At 32.5% G+C, this 23,505-nt stretch overlaps 2 protein-coding genes and 1 long non-coding RNA gene across 3 annotated transcripts; 1 reads left to right on the plus strand and 2 right to left on the minus strand.

Moving 5' to 3' along the window:
- On the minus strand, positions 1–4,260 carry LOC114931334 (CAAX prenyl protease 1 homolog). Its single transcript, XM_029303314.2, has 6 exons — positions 3,949–4,260; positions 3,441–3,587; positions 3,128–3,331; positions 2,501–3,016; positions 1,190–1,333; positions 1–1,090 (listed from the first exon to the last, which is right to left on the minus strand). Exons 1-6 carry the CDS (start codon positions 4,048–4,050, stop codon positions 872–874), a joined length of 1,332 nt encoding a protein of 443 aa, XP_029159147.1. The 5' UTR covers positions 4,051–4,260; the 3' UTR covers positions 1–871.
- A 916-nt stretch (positions 4,261–5,176) lies between these two features.
- On the minus strand, positions 5,177–7,784 carry LOC114931339 (uncharacterized). The gene is made up of 3 exons (XR_003819657.2): positions 7,363–7,784; positions 6,660–6,881; positions 5,177–6,558 (listed from the first exon to the last, which is right to left on the minus strand). It is a non-coding gene; the product is annotated as an uncharacterized LOC114931339 (long non-coding RNA).
- Positions 7,785–13,790: 6,006 nt separating this feature from the next.
- Positions 13,791–15,245, plus strand: LOC114931347 (uncharacterized). Its single transcript, XM_029303329.2, has one exon. It carries the CDS (start codon positions 13,791–13,793, stop codon positions 15,243–15,245), a length of 1,455 nt encoding a protein of 484 aa, XP_029159162.2.
- Positions 15,246–23,505: the final 8,260 nt, after the last annotated feature.

Below are 23,505 nucleotides of genomic sequence, written 5' to 3' on the forward strand. Positions count from 1 at the left end.
TAATTTTTAAGATAAAATTTAATTTCTTGCTCACATATAATTATGGCGCATCACTATGAATAATTACTTCTTTGTATAATAGTACACTTGAGAAGGACCAAAACCCATAGTCGAAACATTGTAGTTTATTAAATATTAATTCACCAGTATTCGAAATTCAGGTCGAAAACATTATTTATTCCTTTAATTTAATTATATTTAAAGTGATATATTTTTACAAATTTCTGTTTTGTAAAAATGTGGAATATCAACTTTGAAAGTTATATTTTATATTTATTATATACGAAAGTATATACTTTTATACATACTAACACTTAGAATTTGTATGTATACCTATATGATAAACATAATAGCGCAATCTTTAACAGTAGTGCACAAGTTCAAACGGTAAATAAAATACAGATTACTTTCTTCGAAAAAAATTAAATGCGAAATATTTTCTAAATTGGATAAATCTCTATAAATATAGAGAAAATATCTTACAAAATATAGCCGCCCATCAATTACAATTTATATAAATGGTATTGGAAAAACGTTTATATATATATCAAATAACTAATGCAAAACTATAGGAAAATATATAGCATATAAAAATGTTAAATGAGATAGTAAAATACTATCAGTCTATTGTTATTTTAATTAGATTCTAGAAAGTTGATATAGAACCAAGAATAGATGTCGAATAATCATGTTAATATTTTATAAAAAAGCAGGAAGCATAATTATCTTATTTTACCTTAATTAGCTTAAAAATCCGTCGAGTGTAAAATACTAAAATAATTTAAATAACAATCAATATTGATACACTATAGAATTTCTTTTTATAAGATGCAAACTAGTTATAATTGTGTGAACTGAAAGACTTTGGCCTTCATTTTTTTTTATCTATCGCTTCCAAACGCTGGATAGTAGGCGGATGCGAATGATGCCAGCTGGAATACAATTTATCATACAAAGGATATCCTAAATTGTCCTTTTGTAGTTTTAACAGAGCCGCTTTCAAAGCCTCGCCGTGACCTAATTTTGTAGCGAATTCGTCTGCTTGAAATTCAAATCTTCGACCGATTACTACGCTAACGAAATTAAAGATCTGAAAAAAATTATGAAAGAGGATTTAAATATTATTTCATTAAATTCATTCAATACGCAATGAAAAAATAACAATTTAAAAAATTTTTTGAATACTTACTATATTCAATGGTATCAAAATATACATTATTACTATAACTAGACCAATAAATATGGGCTGGGAATCCATAAAACCAAAAGCGTTATACATTGGCGTATAGCTTAGGAGTTTTGCGAACATAACAAAGTTGGCTACAAAGATCATCTAAAAGAAAAAATATATATATGTATATATATAATACAAAGTATTTTATTTTAGGAGTTTTGGAAATAATCGACTAATAATCGTTTTTATTAAGTCTCACAGTGAAACGATTATTACTTGCTACTTTGGTCGATTATTTCCAAAACTTCTATTTAAATACTAGTGACTGTCATTAATAATTGGGAATTTATTTTATTTTAATTAATATAGTCAAATTACTAAAACTGTGGCTGCAATGAGAAAATATTTCATACAAAAGTTAAAAGATTTCGAGAAGGAAAATGATAATCTTGAATTTTAAGGTTTCTAGCGCTTGACTGATCATGTTGAAACTGTAACTTCAGAGGCAAGAAAACACAAACGCTAAAAATTGTTAGATACTATTTTGAAATGAAAATTTGATGAAACAACACTTCAGATAGCTTTAACACACTCGTAATGTACCTCGAAAACTATCTTTTTCCCTTTATAATCAATCAATCATATAAAATGATTGTAATAGTCTAGTCTTTGTCACATGTGCAATCATTCCACATAACAGAGTCTATCACGATTATTTTACGGTCGTTGATGTAAAAGGAAAAGAAGTTTTCCAGATATTTTAAAAATATGCTAGTCTTCTGAAATAGTGTTTCATCGAAATATCTTTTCATTTAAAAATGGTATCTAGAAATTTTTAGCATGTACTTTCTCATCTGTGACGCCACACTCTAACATTGTCACAGCGAGAATCCAGAAGGCTCAATTAAAATCATTTGTGAAGATCATTTAAAGGTAAACCTAGGTTTTTAAAATGGAACTACAATGTCTCACACATTTGACATAAAAGTTGTAAGAATAAAATAGTCAAAAGATAAATTAGTTTATGAAATATTTTGTACTGACGTCATTTTACAGAAATTATAAAATATCTCGTAAAAAAAAAAAAAAAAAAAAATTCATTTTTCGATGATCTTACCTCAATACTTTTATACACAAAATAACGAGAACAGGCAATTGGTATAAAAAAACATATACATATGTAGTTATTTTTAAGAAATAGCATATATAAAATTTGCAATTAACACTTGCATATAAATTATAAGTAATTTTATATATATATATATATATATATATATATACACATATACATATACATATACATATACACATTACAATATTATTTACCTGACCAAGCAGAAATCCTTTTAGAGTATGATTATGTTTCCAATGACCCAATTCATGTGCAAGCACTGCTAATATCTCGTTTGTTTCACAGCCATAATCTTTGTCAGAATCACCATCATCTTTTTTGCAATAACCTTTAATGAGAGTGTCGAAAAGAACAATTCTTTTATGTTTGTGAAAACCATACAGATAAGCGTTGCTGTGTGACGATCTCTTGGAACCTTCAACTATAAACAGCTTGTACAAGGGAAACTTTAAAGAAGCCGCCAATTCTTCAATCTTTTGTTTTAGTTCGCCATCGGGTAATGGTGAATATTTGTCAAACAATGGCGCTATTATTTCTGGATACAGGATCATCATAAATAACGAAACCACCATCGATAATATCCATAAATACCAAAAGAAATAATCACCACCATTTTTCACAATCCAAATCATACCGCACAAAATGGGTAATGCAATAATGTGCGATACAATGAATTTTTTAATCTCATCTTTAATAAAAAATGCAGTTGTCTGAAAACAAACATTAACATCTACTTAATTAAACAAATCTCGTTTTAATCAAATCATATATTTAAGAAAAAAGAGCTCTAATTACAAAATATATTATGTAAACAATTTTACCTGTTTATTGAAACCATGTTTTTCTTCCAAAACAAAAGTATCATATATCACTAATGGAAGATTAATCATGTGAGAAACAACATTTACAATAAACATACATATTGCGCTTAGCAGTATGTCATTCTCATGATTAATGCCGCAGTACTTAGCTATTTCAATACTCCATTGCCAAGCATAATAATAACCATAAGTTACTAGAATTATCTGCAAAATCAGTCTTTTTATTATATAAGATAAAAATTAACAAAATTTTACTTGATTATAATCAAGAACACATTTAATTTATCAAAATATTTTTTTAAGTAATTCTCACTGTATTGAAAATCTTAGAAAACAGGTCTTGTACAATACGAAAGCTATTTCTATCTAATGCATATGCACGAGCCTTCTCATATACATCTTTAGCCATTAATCCCTCGACAGATTTTGGTAACTCAACCAACTGCAGCATTAATTTCCTCTGAAACATTTAAAAAATTTTATACATAAAAAAGATTAACTTTAATTATATAATCTTTTTAATTTGTATACAATCTTTTGTATAATAATTATGAACATATGTAGAATTAAAAATGAAAAAATACCTCACAAACGTAATAATTTAAAAAAATATTAAACTCCAATAAAACTATAATAATATTAATTCTAATAGAGAGAGAGAGAGAGAGAGAGAGAATAATATCATATTAATTCTAATTAATCATATACAAATTAAATGCGTAATATTTTACGCAAACATTTATTCGGCTATAGTAATTAATCAAATTCATCATTAGAAAAAAATCGCAAAAAGGTTAGAATATAGAAACTAATGCAATTACCTGACGCAAATTTAAATAATGATCCCAAAAATACAATAGCCATATCGTCAATAAAATTGCGCCGAGAATATGCTTCTCTATAAAATTTACAAATATCTCCATTCTCAGCAATATATGTATTCTTCTTAATCGTTTTTGACCCAGTCACAGATACGACTTTCGGCCATCAACTAGAATCAATATATGTATTAACAAAATATCATTCTACTGACATATCAAGAATCGAATACTGTTCGCATGGAACGAGAGATAACAGATAAAGAAAATTGATGATGTGTATATAACATGTGGTTTTCAAGATGCAAGATTCTAAACCTGATTGGCGCATTTTAGGTTGGGTCAATAAATTCTAACCAATTAAATGTGATGACGTATAAAGAGAATCAAACATAATAAATTGTTTTAGTTTTAGGCCCTTTTTTCTTCTTCTTCTTTTTTATTAAGGCTACGTGGGCTTCCTAGGAATTTGATTTTTTTTAGAATCGGATCATATTTATTTTATTAACAGATGTACACAATATGTCCAAATTCATTTGAAATAGAAAATGCAAAATAGTTGGAATTTTTAAATATATTTCCCTTGTTATTTCGAGTATTAAAATACTGATATACAGTAATTTAAGTACTCGAAATAAGTATTAAATTGGCGTTACTAATGATAAATTTCTATAAAGGTTAAAAATGCAAAATGTTTTTTAGATATCTATATTTAAAATGGGAAATGGAAAATAGGCATTTTAAAAATGTTTTTTTATCAAAATAATTTTTTTAAATATTCTATTTTTATATTTATTTTTTCAATATTTACATTTTATAATTAAATTCTTATTTTCTATTATTTATATTTTCTATTATTTCTTATATTTAAAAATTCTTTTTTTTTATTTGTTATAAAATTGAAATACAAAAATAATTTAATTACTAAACATTTACATTAATAGCATATATGTATATAAGATTCTAAAAAATGTTCGCTTATATTGTTTACAGACATTCAGTTTACTTATAAAACATTTTTTTTAATGAGACAAAATTTCTCATCTTTCTTCTACAAAGATATAATTAGAATAAATGATTCCAGAATGAGAATGTGATAGTATCAGTGACACATATATATCATTAATATCTCTATTAATTTTTGTAAGTATAGTTTGTAAGAAAAATGCATTTGAAAATAAGAAAAAAGAAAATAAGAAATAAAAACCATTTAAAAGAAAATATAAGATAGTTTTTGAAAAAATTTATTTTAAATGTAAAATAAAAAATAATTTTACATTTTGTATTTTTATTTTAAATGTAATTTCTATTTCAAATAATGCACGTCCAATAACGCATTAATCATGATTATATGTAAAAAGGATAATCGCGCGTGAGACCCAAAGAAAGTATATTTAATCATATAAATATAGACATATGTATGTGTGTACATACATATAATTAGTTTATATATATATATATATATATATATATATATATATATATATATATATATACATATATGTATATATAATTTGAAAAATATTTATATGTATATTTTTTTTTTAAGTCGTTAAATTTCTTACAATTAGCAGTAAAAGTAACAAAACAGAGAATAGGATTTTATTTTATATTTCAAAACCTTTCGTATAAAACATTTATCTTTATTTCATCTTTTTACTCTTAATTTTTCTCATATAAAATTCAAGTTATCTTTATATCTTCTAGAATATATATCCATCAGTTCTGCTCATCACATTGACTAGGTCTGCTTGATAATTTAAGCTAAAAATGAAGTAAATTACATTTAAATCACATTATCATCATATTCAAAATAATTTCAACTAATTTCACTATTTCAAAATAAATATTTCCTAACTTATAAACTATCTTTTTTGACAAGTGTTTAATGAAAATATTAATTGGGTTAAAAAGACATATTGACAAATATTAATTTTTAATCATAAAAAAGAAACATTATAAGTAAGAATCTTAATTACTTATGATGTTTCTTTTTTATGATTAAAAATTAATATTTGTCAATATATGTCTTTTTTACTCAATTAATAATTTTCATTAAACACTTGTCAAAAAAGATTGTTTATAAGTTATGAAATATTTATTTTGAAATAGTGAAATTAGTTGAAATTATTTTGAATATGATGATGTGATTTAAATGTAATTTACTTCATTTTTAGCTTGAATTATCAAGCAGACCTAGTCAATGTGATGAGCAGAACTGATGGATATATATTCTAGAATATATAAAGATAATTTAAATTTTATATGAGAAAAATTAAGAGTAAAAAGATAAAATAAAGATAAATGTTTTATATGAAAGATTTTGAAATATAAAATAAAATCCTATTCTCTGTTTTGTTACTTTTACTGTTAATTGTAAGAAATTTAACGACTTAAAAAAAAAATATACATATAGATATTTTTCAAATTATATATACATATATGTATATGTATATACAAATGAACATATGTTTATTAAATAAATAAGATATTTATCCCAAGGACACATTCCGTTGCAAATTGTTCTAAAGCAATTCCACCTGGCAAATTTGCCTTGTATTTTGCTTGTTTTCTTGAAACTTTTTTGTGCAATACTTCTTCTTCAGCTTCTGTCTACAAAAACATTATAATTATGTGCATTTCATACATTTAATGTAACAATTTAAATTCCATAAATTTAAGTTGTTATATTTTAGTTATAGTTTAGTATTTACCAGTAGAACCCCAGTGGAAACACATGACTTTTATACCACTGTCTAAATGATGTTGCATCAATGATGACATTTTTCACCAGAGTTTTAATTTGTACTTGTTTCATGCATTGTAAACAACATCAATGATACAAGCTTTTCTAGTACTGCACTCTGAGCTCCAAGAAAAGTTTCCCGTATTCAATCTAAGAGCTTTATACTTCTTACTGCCTCCATGTTACGAACCTTATACACATATAAAACAGCAAACATGTTAAGTAAATTTAAACCATCAAATATGTTAAAAACATTTAAAATTTAAATCAGAGAGCTGTAGGATTATGGTCAATCATAGCACTCAGAATAGGTAAGGAAGTCATCATTTTGCGTTAATAAATTAAACATTAAAAAATATTATTTTATAGAAATAATTATAATAATTTAAATATTCAAAATAAAAACTTTTGTACTCGGCTCGAATTATTGTTACAATAAAAATGAAATATCGACGGCAATCGGAGCCTGTGCGGATGCCATGCACAAAATTAATAAATAGAAATGAGATTTAATTTAAATATTCCTAATGTAATATAATGCTAATAATATAATCTCTGCAAACTTCAATTTTATTTATTGCAATATTAATACTAATGATTTTTTATAATCAGTATTTGACTCATTTATTTTTACAATTTATTTCATGTAAGTTCAGCAGTAATAAGCTTACAGCAAAGAGAAGTCTTCTTCTTCTTAATCTTTTTTTGACCCAGTCAGGGAGATGACTTTTGGCCATCAGCGGGTAATTGATATTTAAAAACAGAATTGATAACGGAACACGATCAGCGGGTTATATTTTGTAATGATAAGCGGGGAGCACACACTTTTGCATGCTCCCCGCTATATTAGGACCAAAACAAAACACAAAGGAAAAAATTTTTCAGACGAAACACGTCTGAACGCGTTAAAGGACGCCAACGAACTCAAGAGAAGTCTTCTCTCTGTTTGAACTCGCTGTGATCCAAGTTTGGTATTTGCAGCTGAATGTCCTAATTCAATTCTTTTCTTACAATCTTACGAATGAGCTTCTACTTGATAGCTAGAAAGCGGCCATAAGCGGAAAGCACACACTTTTGCATAAGCGCATAAGCGTAAACATGAGAATCTTGATTGGTCTATAAACGTATGCATAAGAAATTCAACCAATCGAATTTCTTATACATATGCTTATGCGCTTATGCAAGAGTGTGTTGTCACGTCCAAGTGACCTTCTTTCCTCCTCTGTTACTCTAGGTCTAGGAAGAAAGGGTTAGCTTTCTATTTATTTAGGGCAATCTGCATGCACCGACTATACCCTGGGTGCGCCGAGAGCTGGAACTGACTTTTCGGATCTGGGGAATTTTAAGAATAGGGAATGTTTCATAGGAGTATATAATATCGTCTAGGAAAATTAATATTAGTTCAAAATCGTATTTTCTATTTAGGATATAAGATATGAAATTAAAATATATTATTAATAAAATAAAATAATAGTCTATTATCAAGGATTTGAACATTTAGAATAATCGGTAAATAATCGCGAGTTGAGATTATTAAAGATTTAGATACGTCGGATAGTAGTCGATTTCAAAGGGAGGTTCTAGTGGTCCTGAGCTTACTAATTCTGGTAAAGAGACAGCAGGAAAATTATATTCCTCGAAAGGTGAAAAATCTTGATAGGTATTCTTAGACAATTCTATTAATTCGTTGATTATATTATCTCCGGATAATCTCTCTTGAGAATTTGAGAAAGTAGTCGCGATTGATCTATATTTCCTAATTACTGAAGGGCGTGTACGCTTCTTACGTACAAGGTTGCGTTTCCGGTTGTCCATTTACAAGGATATGTTCATCCTTATAATATTAATTAATTAGTTATTAGGAGATTATAAAATTAGATTAAGGATTAAAAAAGATTAGTTCTTACTTGATTTCGCACGGAGATGAAGATCTGCTCTGTTGTTCCTGGTGACTATGCCTAGGTTGTAGTTCTCCTGGGGACCTCGGTCCCAGGATGGAGTTGGAAGAATAGACGTGCACTGATTTTATATTAATCTTATTCTTTATTCCTTTATTTATGAACAATTTCTAAGTCTGTGACTTATAATCGTACAATTTGGAGTTACAAATTTAATCTATCAGATGAGTTAACTAGAATGATAACTAACATATAAGAAATCGCAGAAAAATCTAAGTACTAATTGACACGAAAACTAGATTAACCGTAATCGGCTAAGTGTAGAATTTAGAAAATAGTAATACGAAATACTCTATTCTAGAAGTTGACACGAAGTGCCCGCAGGACGCAAAATCCGCGATTTATATACCCTTCGGAGGACCAGGCGCGCTTAGATTTTGACATGTTTATGGTTCTGTAGGAATTCGGTTTGCGTCATCGAAGAGAGGGCGAAGGGTGGTTCATCAGCTAAGATGGTTCGTTGGCGCAGTATAATTGTGATTCTTAATAGACGAATGGGAATTTTTACAATAGTTTCCGAATTGCTTATTTATAAAACGTTAATATTTATCATTATAATTTGTACTAAAGGGTTAAATTGCGTGCCCTAGAAGCCATTACAAAATGTGCAGGAGATTGTAATTCCTTAAATATTCATTATGATAATAATTGAGATATTTTATTGTTAAAAAGTGTGCAACGTTATTCTGTAAAGGATTCAAGGGCTAGCTTTTGATAGTTTAAGTTGTAGCTTATAATGATAAAGATAATATTTTGGTTTCTAAATCTTTGCTTCGGAGTAGGGCGTTGGTTTCTTTCCTAAAGCTCAGGAATGCGGCAGAGGGGTCATACGGGGTCAAGTTACAAGTTATCGTGTCGCCAAATCGATCTCTACGAATACTTATGTCTAGCGGTACATTTATTACTCCTTGTTTGGTCCTTTTACGTATATTGATCAATCAATTATGGCATCCTTCAATTATGATATTGATAGTTAATTATGGCATACTTTATTAATAATATTTAATATTTATAGTTAATAAAAAGGTCTATAATTATTTATGGATCCATAATTCATTAATGCAGTATTGAAAGGTTTACATATTCAAATGTGTACTCGGGTAATTCTTAGTCGCACTTACAGAATCGTGTTTCGTTTCAGGTATGAATTCTGAAAAAATTAGTGTTTCTTTTTTAGTTATCATATAAATTTGATGTAATTAGGATTCTGTAAATCTGACTAAAGAAGGTTGTTTCGGAATGAATAATATATCACGTTGTATTGTAATTTACTTTAAGAGAGAGTGGATTAACATTCTTAGTCCTTATCTCTTGTGCTTGATTATATTAATATTTATCGTACTTATTATTTATAGTTTGGCGTTATTGTAATAAGTGTATCGATAAGTGCTCCTGTAAAGGAATATCTGGTTAGTTCCGCTAGTTACATGCCGTCTCTGGGGTCCCTAGATGGTGCCTGATTGGTCGCGTGGTTAGGACTAGATAGAGATGTTTGGTTCCTAGGTAGAGGACCCCAGATCTGGCGATTTTATCTATTAATACTAAAATAGTCAGATTAGAGCAATTAGTAAAATATAATGATTGTTAATAGTCTTATTTCTACGAGAATATGAATAGCGCGCAATAGTTATATTGAAAAATAAAAATTTTTAAATAGACGGGACGTCACAGTATGCTTCCCGCTTAATAATCTTGATTGGTCTATAAACATATGCACAAGAAATTCAACCAATCGAATTTCTTATGCATATGCTTATGCGCTTATGCAAAAGTGTGTGCTCCCCGCTTAGAACATATAGATGGAAGGGGAATAGGAGCGCAAAACTGTGTCCAAGTTGGGTGCGAGAGAGAACCACGTTTTTAAGGAAAGAGAAGAGTAGATCGTTACCTCCGTTCGCAATGCGCAAACGCGAATTAGCGAAAGCACCAATTACATTTCCAGTTTCAAACGGCGCGGTAAGCGTGACGTCACCGTGACGTCATCTACGTTTGCGCATTGCGAGCATAGGTTAAAAGCTATCTTTCTCTCTCGCACCCAACTTGGACACAGATTTTTACCATGGAGAACAATAGCAATTCCCCTTCCAGGTATATATGTTCTAAGGCTCCCCGCTATACCTTCTCTGTTCACAATCAGGTAGAGTCCACAGACAAATAATATAGACGAGTATAGAAGCATGGTTCTCGGTACCCCGCGAGTCGCACGAACTGGGGTACTTTGTTATAGTTTACGTCACGTATACTGTACTATCTATAGCACTTCAGTACAGTATATGTGACGTAAACTATAGCAAAGTACCCCGCTCGTGCGACCTGCGGAGTACCGAGAACCGTGCTTCTATGATTATGTTTTCACCGAGAGTTCGAATCGGGTCAGAGTCCAAGAGGTCGATTGTGTATCTTGGGTGAATTTGCTCACGAGATGAAAATTACAAAAGTGAAAAGATTTACTAGATATCGACAAATGAAATCGTGGGCACTCTAGTAAATTTCCTCACGTTTGTAATTTTCACCTCGTGAGCAATTCACTCAAGATACACAATCTACCCTCTGGGTACCTATTACGGTTATTTGGGTGAGTTATGTATTTGGGTGGGTTTGCTCACGAGATAAAAACCACAAAAATGAGAGATTCACTAGATTTTGACCAATAGAAGCGTAAACAACCTAGTGAATCTCTCACTTTTGTGATTTTTACCTTGTGAGCAAACTCACTCAAAGAACCGTAATAAGTACCCTGGAGATCGATTGTCTACTTGTGTCGATTTTTTTCACTTTTCGCACATTCATTTCACGTGAAGAAATACACGCGATTGGCTATGAGCAAGGTGAAAATACGATATCCCTAGATTCACGGGAGCACAAACCATAGTGAACATTCCGTAAAGCGTATATGCATGCATATATGTTTCAGTGATATCTTTATCTTTATAATCTCTGCAGTTTGAACGGTGTGAATAAGAATGAAAATTACAGAGAAACAAAAAAAAAATTATATTAAATTTTATGAATAAACTGAATTTTATGAATAAACAAAATTCGGATTTTGGTCGGGGGCGGATAAGATATAATAATAAAAATAAGCGAAAAATGCAAAAAAAATAAAATATAAAATATATAAAAATTACATTAAAGATATATGAAATTATATCATAACAAGTAAAGAGATTATAATTTAAAATATAAATAAATATTCAATGTGTATATATATATATATATATGCAAATTATAATTTAACATATACTGCAAATGAAATTTATAATAAAAATTTATTTATACCTGTATAGTTTGACAAATGTAGTCTCTGATGTATCAAACGGATCTAAAGTATTTCTTAATAACCTCTTTATAATATTTTGATATTTTATTTGTTGTCTTTTATTATCATTATCGTCGTTTTCTATTATCATAGCAATAAAATAATCTTACATACGTAACTTTCTTGAGGTATGTGTGATATAGAGGATATTAAACAACATACGCACAATTTTGACGTTATTCGACACAGAATATCTTGCCGAACAGTTTCATGTAAGTTAGTTCGTATTTTCACTATGATGAAAGTTACCCAATCAAGCGAGAGCTCACTTTTGTCATTTTCACCATACTTTAAAATATACAATCGATCCTCAGGGGGTCGATTGTGTAACTTTTTCTAAAGTAAAAACGTGAAAAGTGAAAAATTTCCACCAATCACGCATTGATTTTAAAATGAAATCGATGTGTGATTGGACAAAATTTTTCACTTTTCACATTTTTACTTTAGAAAAAATTACACAATCGACCCCCTGGCCGGGCCGCCTGCCGACCCTTAAGGGTGCGATTACATGGACGCGCGGAAACGCGGAAACGCGGAAGAGAAAGTAACTAAACTTTACTAGAGTCCCGCATTTCCGCGCGTTCCGTTCCGTCTGTTTTGATTGCCTTATATTACATGGAGCACATTTTGAGCGGAAAAGCGGAACGGGGAATTATAAAATATTAATATTTAACTATATTTATTGATTAAAATGCTTGTATTCAATAGATAAGTTGAAAAGATGAACATATTAAAAGGAATTACAATGAATTAAGTAAATATAAATTTAAAAAATTAATACAAATGTCTATTTGTCACTATACCGTTCCGCTTTTCCGCTCAAAATGTGCTCCATGTAATATAAGGCAATCAAAACAGACGGAACGGAACGCGCGGAAATGCGGGACTCTAGTAAAGTTTAGTTACTTTTTCTTCCGCGTTTCCGCGTTTCCGCGTTTCCGCGCGTCCATGTAATCGCACCCTAAGGGTCGACAGGCGACATGGTGGAGACGCCTATCGGCCGGCCAGGAATTACAGATTCTTATTTTCCAGATATTAGCCAAAATATTGAATGAATCTTATTAAATTTAGGATATTCTTAATCAGTAAGCTCATTTGTAGTCCTCTAAAGAGCTATTTTATGAAAAAAAGATAAAAATAAAAATTTTTAATAAACTTGGGGGAATGCGCAGCTAGGAACGGGTAAAGTTGGGTTAGCCGCGAGTCCGTATTTTATTTATTATAAATTTTTAAGAGCAAAAATGTAATATCCGGCCTTTTAGAGGACTGCTTTATTATATAAAGAATATATTAAAAAAAAATTCACGAAGTTATGTCACTTATTTTATGAAATATCTGGACGATAAGATTCTCATTAGATTCATAAGGAGCAGGGGAAATTTCTGTGGTAACATACTGACTGCTTGACAAGGAGAGAGCATCATTTCATCTTTGTCTCTCTTACATCGCATATGTAGTAGCGTCCATGTAGGTACAAACACTAATACGTGAGCACACGGATATAAATATTGAGAGATAATGTCAGCAAAAAGGCTAACATATTATTTTTATTTTTTTGTATATGTATGTGTAATGTATCGATAGGTAGGTCGTCAAGGTGATCGACGTTGTTGTTATCCTACACCTCGAATAACCAGTATAAGGCAGTTGCCGCTGAGCTGTCACCAAAACAAGTCGATGTATCGGCGTGTAACGGTGTATAGTCTTACCCCGCCACCTCAAGACATAACAATTTTGGCGACGAGGAAAAATAGTGAACGCATAGTGCAAGCTAATAAGAAAAAGAGTGCAAATAACCGAGGGAAAGTGCGTTGTCTAATAAATGCCGACATCGTGGATTTATAAACTATCGAAATCACAATTAATTGAGAAGCTCCAGCAGGCAGCTTCAGTAGACGGCGATTTAGTTTTCAAGGAAAACGATAGTATAGATACGTTGCGAAGAGTATTGGCACGGCACGTACGAGATCAAGGTGGCGCAAAGGTGACGGCGAACGGTAGAGAGAGTGACAACACAGAGAAGCATTCCAAAGGGAAGGCAACTCACACAATGGCAAACGATAATAACTCAAAATTGGAATTTCACTTGGGCAAGGACGATTGGGAAACGTATACCGAACGCTTAGAATTGTATTTCTTGGCGAACGACGTGGAAAACGCTAAGAAGGTGCCAGTGTTATTAACTAAAATAAGTGCGGAAGCATATAAATTGATAAGAGATCTGTGTGCACCAGATAAGCCTATAACAAAAACGTATGAGCAGTTAATAAAGTTGACGTCAAACCATTTATGCCCGAAACCATCGGAAGCGATGGAACGATGTAAGTTCCACCAAGCGCAACAAGCGGCGACTGAATCAATCGCAGAATTCGCGGCGAGACTAAAAAGATTGTCAATAAACTGTGGATTCAAAGATGCGGCAACAGCTCTACGAGATCAACTGGTATGTGGAATAAAAGACCATGCTACAAAGATACTGTTGTTTCGAGAAGAAGGCTTAACATACGACAAGGCGTATAAAATAGCAACGGCAGCGGAGGAAGCCGAGAGGAATGCCACGTCCACGGATAAACTTAATACAGCTACGGCAGCGCAAACAAATGTTAATACGATTTACACAGTTGCCAAACCGAATCGGAATTACGGGAAGCTGCGAAATAATTATCGTGGTAAACAAGGTCACGGAAAGGCAAAACACGCGAATGGAAACACAGGCCCATCGTCACAAAGCTCAACAAGCAGCAGAAATTGTTACTGCCGTGGAAAGGCGAACCACTGGGCGCGGGACTGTTTCCATCGCCATAAAACGTGTACAAGCTGCAATAAGAAGGGTCATTTAGCCACGCAGTGCCGAAGAAAGAAGGAAGACGTCCAACATGTTGACGTAGGAGCAGAGAAGGACGAAGGGACATACGACTTTCTTAACCTCGAGCTAGGAGAGAACAGCGAGGAATCAACATGCGGTACCATAGAATCAAGCGGGGACAAGGTCATAGCGGAACCTATGTATGTAAACGTCGCGATAAACGGAAAAAGCGTAAATATGGAGATCAATACGGGTACGTACGCGTCGATAATATCGAGGGAAAATAAAAATAAATTACTTCCGACACTAGAGATGAAAAAGTTAAGTAAAACGTTGAATGCATACGGTCAAACACTTTTAAGTCACGAAGGAATATTACAGGATCTTGTCGTGAAGTTAGGCAAAAAAGAAGTTAAAGCAAATATGATAGTAATGTCGCGAGCGGGGCCGACGCTAATAGGCAGGCAATGATTAAAACTCCTCGGGTTATGGCCGCTAGCGATTAAGAGCGAGTTAGTTAGCAAAAGAGTAATACATAAGATGGATGTAGCGAACGTAAGAAATGAGTTTGTAAGGCAGCATCCCACGTTGTTTGGTCCGGGACTCGGAGTATATAATAAAGGGATGCTGAAATTAGTATTAAAAGAAGGTGCGAAGCCGGTAGCATTGAAAGCACGGAGATTACCATTCGCGCTAAATGAAAAAGTCGAAACAGAAATTAATAGATTAGTTCAACTAGGGCATCTGGAGAAAATTGAAGTTAGCGAATGGGCAACTCCTATAGTGCCGGTAATAAAAAATGACGGATCGGTCAGGATCTGCGGAAACTTTAAATTAACAATAAATCCATGGCTGATTATAGATCGCCATCCTTTGCCGTTAATAGATGAGATTTTCGCCGCGGTAAGAAATGGAAAAACGTATTCGCAAATAGACTTGACACACGCGTATATGCAAATTCCAGTAGAAGAGAGTTCTCGGAACTATTTGGCGATAATAACGCACAAAGGACTATATAAGTACACGAAACTGACTGAAGGTATAGCATCGGGGCCGGGAGATTTTCAACGGAAAATTGAGCAGTGTTTGGCGGGTGTAAGGGGCGCAATCCCATATTTAGATAATATATTCTGCACCGGGGAAACTGACGAAGAGCATTTCCAAACATTAAAGGAAGTATTTGATCGTCTGGGAAGTTGTGGGTTTAAAGTAAATATTAAGAAATGCGACTTCTTTAAAAAAAAACTAGACATTCTCGGATTCGTAATCGACAGGAACGGCTTGCATAAATCCATAACTAAAGTAAAAGCGATGAGTGAGGCACCGAAGCCGCAAAACCTTAAACAGTTACAGTCTTTTATAGGGTTAGTTACGTATTATGCGAGATTTCTGCCGGACAGGGCGGAAATGCTAAAACCGCTATACGAGTGTGTTAAGAGAAGTAAGTTTGAATGAACCAAAAGTTGCGATAAAGCCTTTGAATGGGTAAAAACTGAACTAACATCGTCAAAAGTGTTAGCGCATTATGATCCGAAAGAAGAGATTATCTTAGCGTGCGACGCCTCGGCGTACGGATTATCAGCGATACTATCACATAAATACGCCGACGGTATTGAAAAACCGATAGCTTACACGTCCAAGGTCATTCCGGACGGAGAATTACATCGAGCACCGATTGATAAGGAAGCAAGTGCAATTATATTTGGTTTCAAAAAATTTTACAATTATATATACGAGAAACATATCGTTTTGAGAACCGATCACAAGCCCTTAGTATATATTTTCGGCCCGAAGCAGGAAATTCCATTAACAGTAGCAAGTAGATTGCAGAGATGGGCTTACTTCTTATCAAGATTTTCTTACAAGGTAGAATATATCCGATCAGAACAAAACGGTAATTGTGATGCACTATCGAGGCTTCCGATAAGCGATGTAATGTCAGTGTTCGAGAATGAATACACAGCGATAAATTATGTGCAAGAAAATATCGAAACACTAAATGCGGTGGAGATTGCGAGAGAAACAAAGCGCGATAAGACGTTAAGTCAGATTAGTAAATATATAAATGATATGTGGCCGAAAGAACTAAATGAAAGCGAAGAAAAATATTTTACGAAACGAGATGAATTAATAATAGAAAAGGGTTGTATTTATAATGTGGGGATACAGAGTAGTTATTCCAGAAAGAATAAGAGAGAGTGTGTTGCGAGAGTTACACGCGTCTCATTTCGGGACTGTGAAAATGAAAATGTTAGCGAGGTCATATATGTGGTGGCCGAACATTGACAGAGATATAGAATTAGTAACGGCGGCATGTTCGGTTTGCGCGCAAGAACGAAAGAAACCTGCGAATGTACCGTTAACACCTTGGCCGTGGCCGGATAAAGCCTGGAGTAGGATTCATTGCGATTTTCTAGGTCCGTTTCACGGGCATATGTTTATGCTTATAATAGACGCGCATTCAAAGTGGCCAGAGATTGTCGACATGAACAATTGTACTCAGGTACCGAAGGTGCTGGCGGAATTTAAGAAGGTATTAGGTAGATTTGGACTACCGAGACATTTAGTTACCGACAACGGGACCCAATTCACGAGCGTTGAATTTAGAGAATTTATGAGGAAAAGCGGTATTAAACAAAGTTTTTCAGCACCTCATCACCCTGCTACGAATGGGGCGGCGGAAAATTTTGTTGGAACATTTAAAAATAAGGTCGAAAAAATGGTTAAGAGTGGTAAAACACTTGAGTACGCGATAAATCTATTTTTATTTGACTACCGGTCAACTGAACATTGTACGACAGGTAGAACTCCGGCGTGGATGATGTATAAACGAGAGCTAAGAACGAGATTCGATTTATTTAAACCAGACGCGACCGACAACATCGAGAATAAGCACATTGCTCAAATAGCGGCTCGCAAGGGGCATCGTAACGTCACATTTCAAATCGGTGAAGAAGTAATGGTTGATGATTTTAGTGTCCGAAATAAGAAACGCAGTCGGGGAAAAATAATAAAGCAGTTATCGCCTGTAACTTTTGAGGTCGAAATTTCTCCTAACTGTACGTGAAGAGACACGTAGACCAAATAATTAAAATTAGGGGAACCGACGAATTAATAGATGGAACCGATGCAGGAAGGGCGGCAGCCAAACAACAGATGTGCGTGCGTCGTTCTGCGAGATTAAAAGGAAAAGTAAACACGTCGTAAAAGGGAGGAAATTGTAATGTATCGATAGGTAGGTCGACAAGGTGATCGACGTTGTTGTTATCCTACACCTCGAATAACCAGTATAAGGCAGTTGCCGCTGAGCTGTCACCAAAACAAGTCGATGTATCGGCGTGTAACGGTGTATAGTCTTACCCCGCCACCTCAAGACATAACAGTATGCATATGTTAATAAAGAACAAAAATAAAAACTATTTTAAATAATAAAAATCTATTTGTGTGTGTGTGTGTAATTAAAAATTAATAAAAAAATTAAAAAATCAATTTATATATACCATATATTTTTTTATAGCATATAAAAAAATCCTAAAAATGTACTTGAATTTTTCGTAGATCCTCGATTTTTTTCATTGCTTCTAAACATTCAGCTAAAAGAGCAGTTGAGACTATTCGAATAAAAAATATTTTATCTTATTTTTTGCAAATAATATAATATATTTTTTATTTAGAAGTCCAAAAATATATGTTACGTATAAGTTATTTATAATTTTCGTTCAAATTAAGAGAATATTGTATTGAATATATGTAAATAAATTTCAAGTAATAAATCAATTGCACACATGCACACAGCTGGTATGTAGATTTTTATTAATAAATTTATTTTTAAATTTATTTTTTGAATTATTTTACACTTATATATAGTGTATGTGGTAAAAATATTTTCAATATATTAAAAATTTTTTAAATCGCCGAAATATATTTTTTTATCGTTTTTCTATATTCTATATATATATATATATATATATATATATTATAAAAAAATTGATATTGATATATTTGAACTCTAATTTATATACTGAATGATATACTGAACATCCTTGCATTGATTATACATTACTCAACGTTCTTTCACGTTATAAGTATTTGGAGCAAATTATACAATAGCATCAATAATCAAAAAGAAATCAAGAATAATCAACATATCCCTTATATAATATATATATATATATATATATATATATATATATATATATACGCACATATGTGCATAACCATATATACAATTTCTAAAAAGTTGGTGCTTATTAGCCTTGCTACGCTACTGCCTTCTGCTACGGAAGGCCAGAAAGCATTTTCAGGCGGCATCTCGCGTATACCGGCACGGTAGAGAAACAAGGAGAACACGTGATTATTGGTCCTTGTCTCTCTACGGTGCGTCCGCGTGAACAATGCAATGGTGTATGTACGTGTACAGACATGCACCACTACATAAAACCCGAGAATTGGTTTCTCGGCGTTGGCAACACTGAAATCGGAGTTTCGCGTTGTCACCGCGCGAGGTCTCCAACATCAATTCGGAGTTTGGCCGGCCGACCTGTCGACCCTTAACCAACCCTCTTTGCCCTTAACTCGACTAACATTTATGAACGCTGCCCTGATTGGTCACCTAAAGGCTACTCTACTCCAAGGAGTAAATTTTGGAACGCAGCCCTGCAGACAGATTGTGTCATGTATTTACGTCATTGTTGCTTATAGATTTTGTCATAATTAAATAATTCGCTGCGTAAAATAAGGCTTTTACTAAAGAGTTAGAAAATTTGCTTAGCGAATTATTTAATTGTGACAAAACCTATAAGCAACAATGACGTAAATACATGACACAATCTGTCTGCAGGGCTGCGTTCCAAAATTTACTCCTTGGAGTAGAGTAGCCTTTAGGTGACCAATCAGGGCTGCGTTCATAAATGTTACTCGAGTTAAGGGTCGACAGGTCGGCCGGCCAAACTCCGAATTGATGTTGGAGACCTCGCGCGGTGACAACGCGAAACTCCGATTTCAGTGTTGCCAACGCCGAGAAACCAATTCTCGGGTTTTATGTAGTGGTGCATGTCTGTACACGTACATACACCATTGCATTGCCACAGATTAATAGACAGATCGCCAAAGGCCTGTCTAAAGAAGAGACCGTCATTTTTGCCCCTTACCGACACACTTTGCCCCTGGTTCGAGTCCAGGGGATCGATTGTGTAACTTTTTCTAAAGTAAAAATGTGAAAAGTGACAAATTTCCGCCAATCACGTGCATTGATTTTAAAATGAACTCGATGTGTGATAGGAAGAAAATTTTCACTTTTCACATTTTTACTTTAGAAAAAGTTACTCAATCGACTCCCTGACGTCGGACACCATTCCTGCCGGTCGGTGTACATGATGGCTGAGTGCAAAGGTGTTCAGTCTGTCACCGTGAAAACTCGGATTCAAATCTATCTGTATCAACATTTTTTTTATTGAAATTTATAAAAATTATTAAAAATATATTTTTTTGTAAAGACAAATTGAAGTTCTTAAAATATAGAAAATATTTGATTAATTAATTTACGGAATTATTTTGCATTTATATACAATGTGTGTTATAGTTGCAAAATTATTGAAATATTTTCAATATTAAAAAATTCTTACAAATCGTCTTTAAAAATATATATTTTTAAAATAATTTTTATATATTCTAATATATTTTTAAAAAAATTATTATACCAGCTAGACTTAAACTCGAGTTTTCAGATGCAAGAGAGACAAAGACAGAATGATACTCTCTCCTTGTCAAGCAGTCTATTATTGTCTGCTAACTATACGCTCAATCTATTTTAATGAATAATAAATAAACTATTATTTCTTAAACTACGAGAATCTATTCCTAAATGTGCCCAAACAATTCCCAAGCGATTGGTATAACTAATAATAGGGAAATATCAAATTTGTCTGCTAAATAGATGGAGGTTAATAATAACTTGGAGAAACGCGCAGCTAGCAGCGATAAGGTTGGGTTAGCCGCGAATCCGTATTTTATTTATTATAAATTTTTAAAGGCGAAAATGCAAAATCTGACGTTTTGACGACTTATTTTAGTATACAGGGTGTCCGGTAACTAACGGACCAACGATTACAAATGGATTCTTTGGTCAATTTGGGAACGATTTTTCCTTAGCGAAAATGTCGAAGAAGGTCATCATTTTTTACAACTTTCCAATATTTGTCATTATATATCTTTATAACTAAGCCTCAAATTAAAATTTTATTACAGTAAAATCTACCTGAAATTAACTGAAGAATGTAATTATGTTAGACTTTTAACTCCAAAACGTTTAGTTTTCTAAAAACCCATTTTTTTCAATCGCTTATAACTCGAAAATTATTGACTTCTCAACATTTTTGCCAAGAAAAAATCGTCTCTAAATTGGCCAGAGAATCCGTCCTTAATCATTGGTTCGTTAGTTACCGGACACCCTGTATATATGATGCGATTAATGTTTTATATTTTAACACCTGCCAACCTCGTAGTCAGAAAACTCAAGAGGAGCGCTTCCCACAGTTACGTAAATGTGATGGATTAGTGAGAATCATCTTAGTGTTAATCTTACGACGTTTTATTTCGTTTATTGATGTAACCGCGTTTAAATATGTTTATTAGACTTTTATACGTTAAACATGAACTTTAGACTTTTGTGATTTTAATTTGTTTTGTGTACTGCGCTGAAGAAGATCCGAAAAATTGGATCAAAACGTTCGCTTTTTCATTTGTTTTAACTTTCGAGTTTATTTTTATAATTTTATATTAATTTAAACTTTATTGTTTCTATCAGTATATATCGATTAAATGTAATAAATTAGTTTTTATAACCGTAATATTACTTCTGCTTTTATTAACCTTTTATATGTGTAATACCTCATATAGATAAACTATGACAATCATCATTCTATTTAATCTTTAATTTCAATCTATAAATCTTTTGACCGCTTTCAAAGCTTAAGGAAAACAATATGTGTAGGAAGGAATTCTCATCTAATTCCATCGGTGAAAAACGTGGAATTATCCTAGATCCCATTATAATAAATGAAATAATCTACAGAATTAAAATTCATATAGGTGATGACCATCACAGTATTCATTTCAACAATTATAATAAACATGTGTACTTACAATGTAATTTTTAACACCTCTCACTTAATTGTTCCGTACCATCTCATCTCAAAGTACCTTATAGAAAGACAGAGCTCAACCACGCATTTATATATCATACGTAAGTCCTCAAAGTTTTACTATCATTGACTTTTATTTGTATATTTGTATACATTATTGATATCCATTGATAAAAAAACATTAGTTCTTCTGTACACCGACTGGCAAGAATGGTGTCCGGCGTCAGATTTCAGATGTATGTATACGTGTATAACAGCCGAAAATCATATGCACACATACATAGCGCGACATTGTATGTGTCGCTTAAAGCGCGGCGGAGATCAAGGAGCGAAGGAGAAAGTAGTAGGGGGTATTCCGATATTGCATCTCTCTCAAACATTGTATGATCGAGAGAGAAAGCAATACAAGACGTGGTGTCATTTAATGGTGTCCAATAGCTGTCTCACTCACTCGACTATGAATTGAAGGAGTGCGAGTGAGACAGCTATACGGACATGCAGACACCGCGGGTCGCGCTTGTCTATCGGTGTCTCGTTTCCTCCGCCGTACATTTCTGACGTCGGACACCATTCCTGCCGGTCAGTGTACATCATAATTAGGACCAGGTGTAAATTTAAATATTTTGATGTCGTTGTTAATTGATTAGACGCCAGTAAGAATTAAATTAAACTTATTACATTTGTGAAATAAACGACCAATACTGGACTACAAAAATTTTCTTTATTTATTTACCTTATGACGTTTCGACCTGTGGTTTAGGTCTTTATCAAATAATTCTGAAATTATAAATACAACAGATGCAATTACATATAGATTTCTTAAGAAAACTTATTCCACGTCTTTGACTACTACTAAGAAATGCGGCGCAACATTTTTAAGTTTATACCGACTTTACATTTATATTATTTTCCTTGACATCATTTAAGATTTAATTACTGTATAAGGTTTATAATTTTGATATATTGACTTTATATTGTATTAATGATGCGGAAAATCTTATGATAATTTACTTTCGTTTTGTTAGGCTGTAAGGGGTAATTAATGTATACGCTAAAGATGATCGAAAAATCGGTCGAAACGTTAACTAATATATAAGAATAAATTTGGAATTGTTCACGCTATTCTAACCGCGTTTTAGATTCCTATGCCATTGATATAATTATTGGTATATTTATTTATTAATATTATTACTGTTATATTTATATATAAGATTTTGTACCGGTATCTGGTTGGACAAAATTTAATAAATATGGTTAACAGTGTAATCTTTAAAATCTTTATTCTTTAAAGGCTCGTTTACATAGGCAGTAAGCAATTCAGAGTAAAGAGTAAGCAGTAAGCAATACGAAATGGGATTCACTCATTTCGTCGGGAGTAACAAAATGAACAAATCCCATTTCGTACTGCTTAGGCCGGTTCTACAATACGTCGTATGTCGCAACGTAAGCGATTGTCCAATAAGAACATTTTGTTTTCAAGAAAGAAATTTTCTTATTGGACAATCGTTTCCGTTCCGACATCCGACTGCGACATACGACGTATTGTAGAACAGGCCTTACTGCTTACTCTACTCTGAATTATTTACTGC

The sequence above is a fragment of the Nylanderia fulva genome, unplaced genomic scaffold (genome assembly GCF_048542155.1).
Source record: "Nylanderia fulva isolate GAGA-0341 unplaced genomic scaffold, ASM4854215v1 Scaffold163, whole genome shotgun sequence".
NCBI classification, from domain to species: domain Eukaryota; kingdom Metazoa; phylum Arthropoda; class Insecta; order Hymenoptera; family Formicidae; genus Nylanderia; species Nylanderia fulva.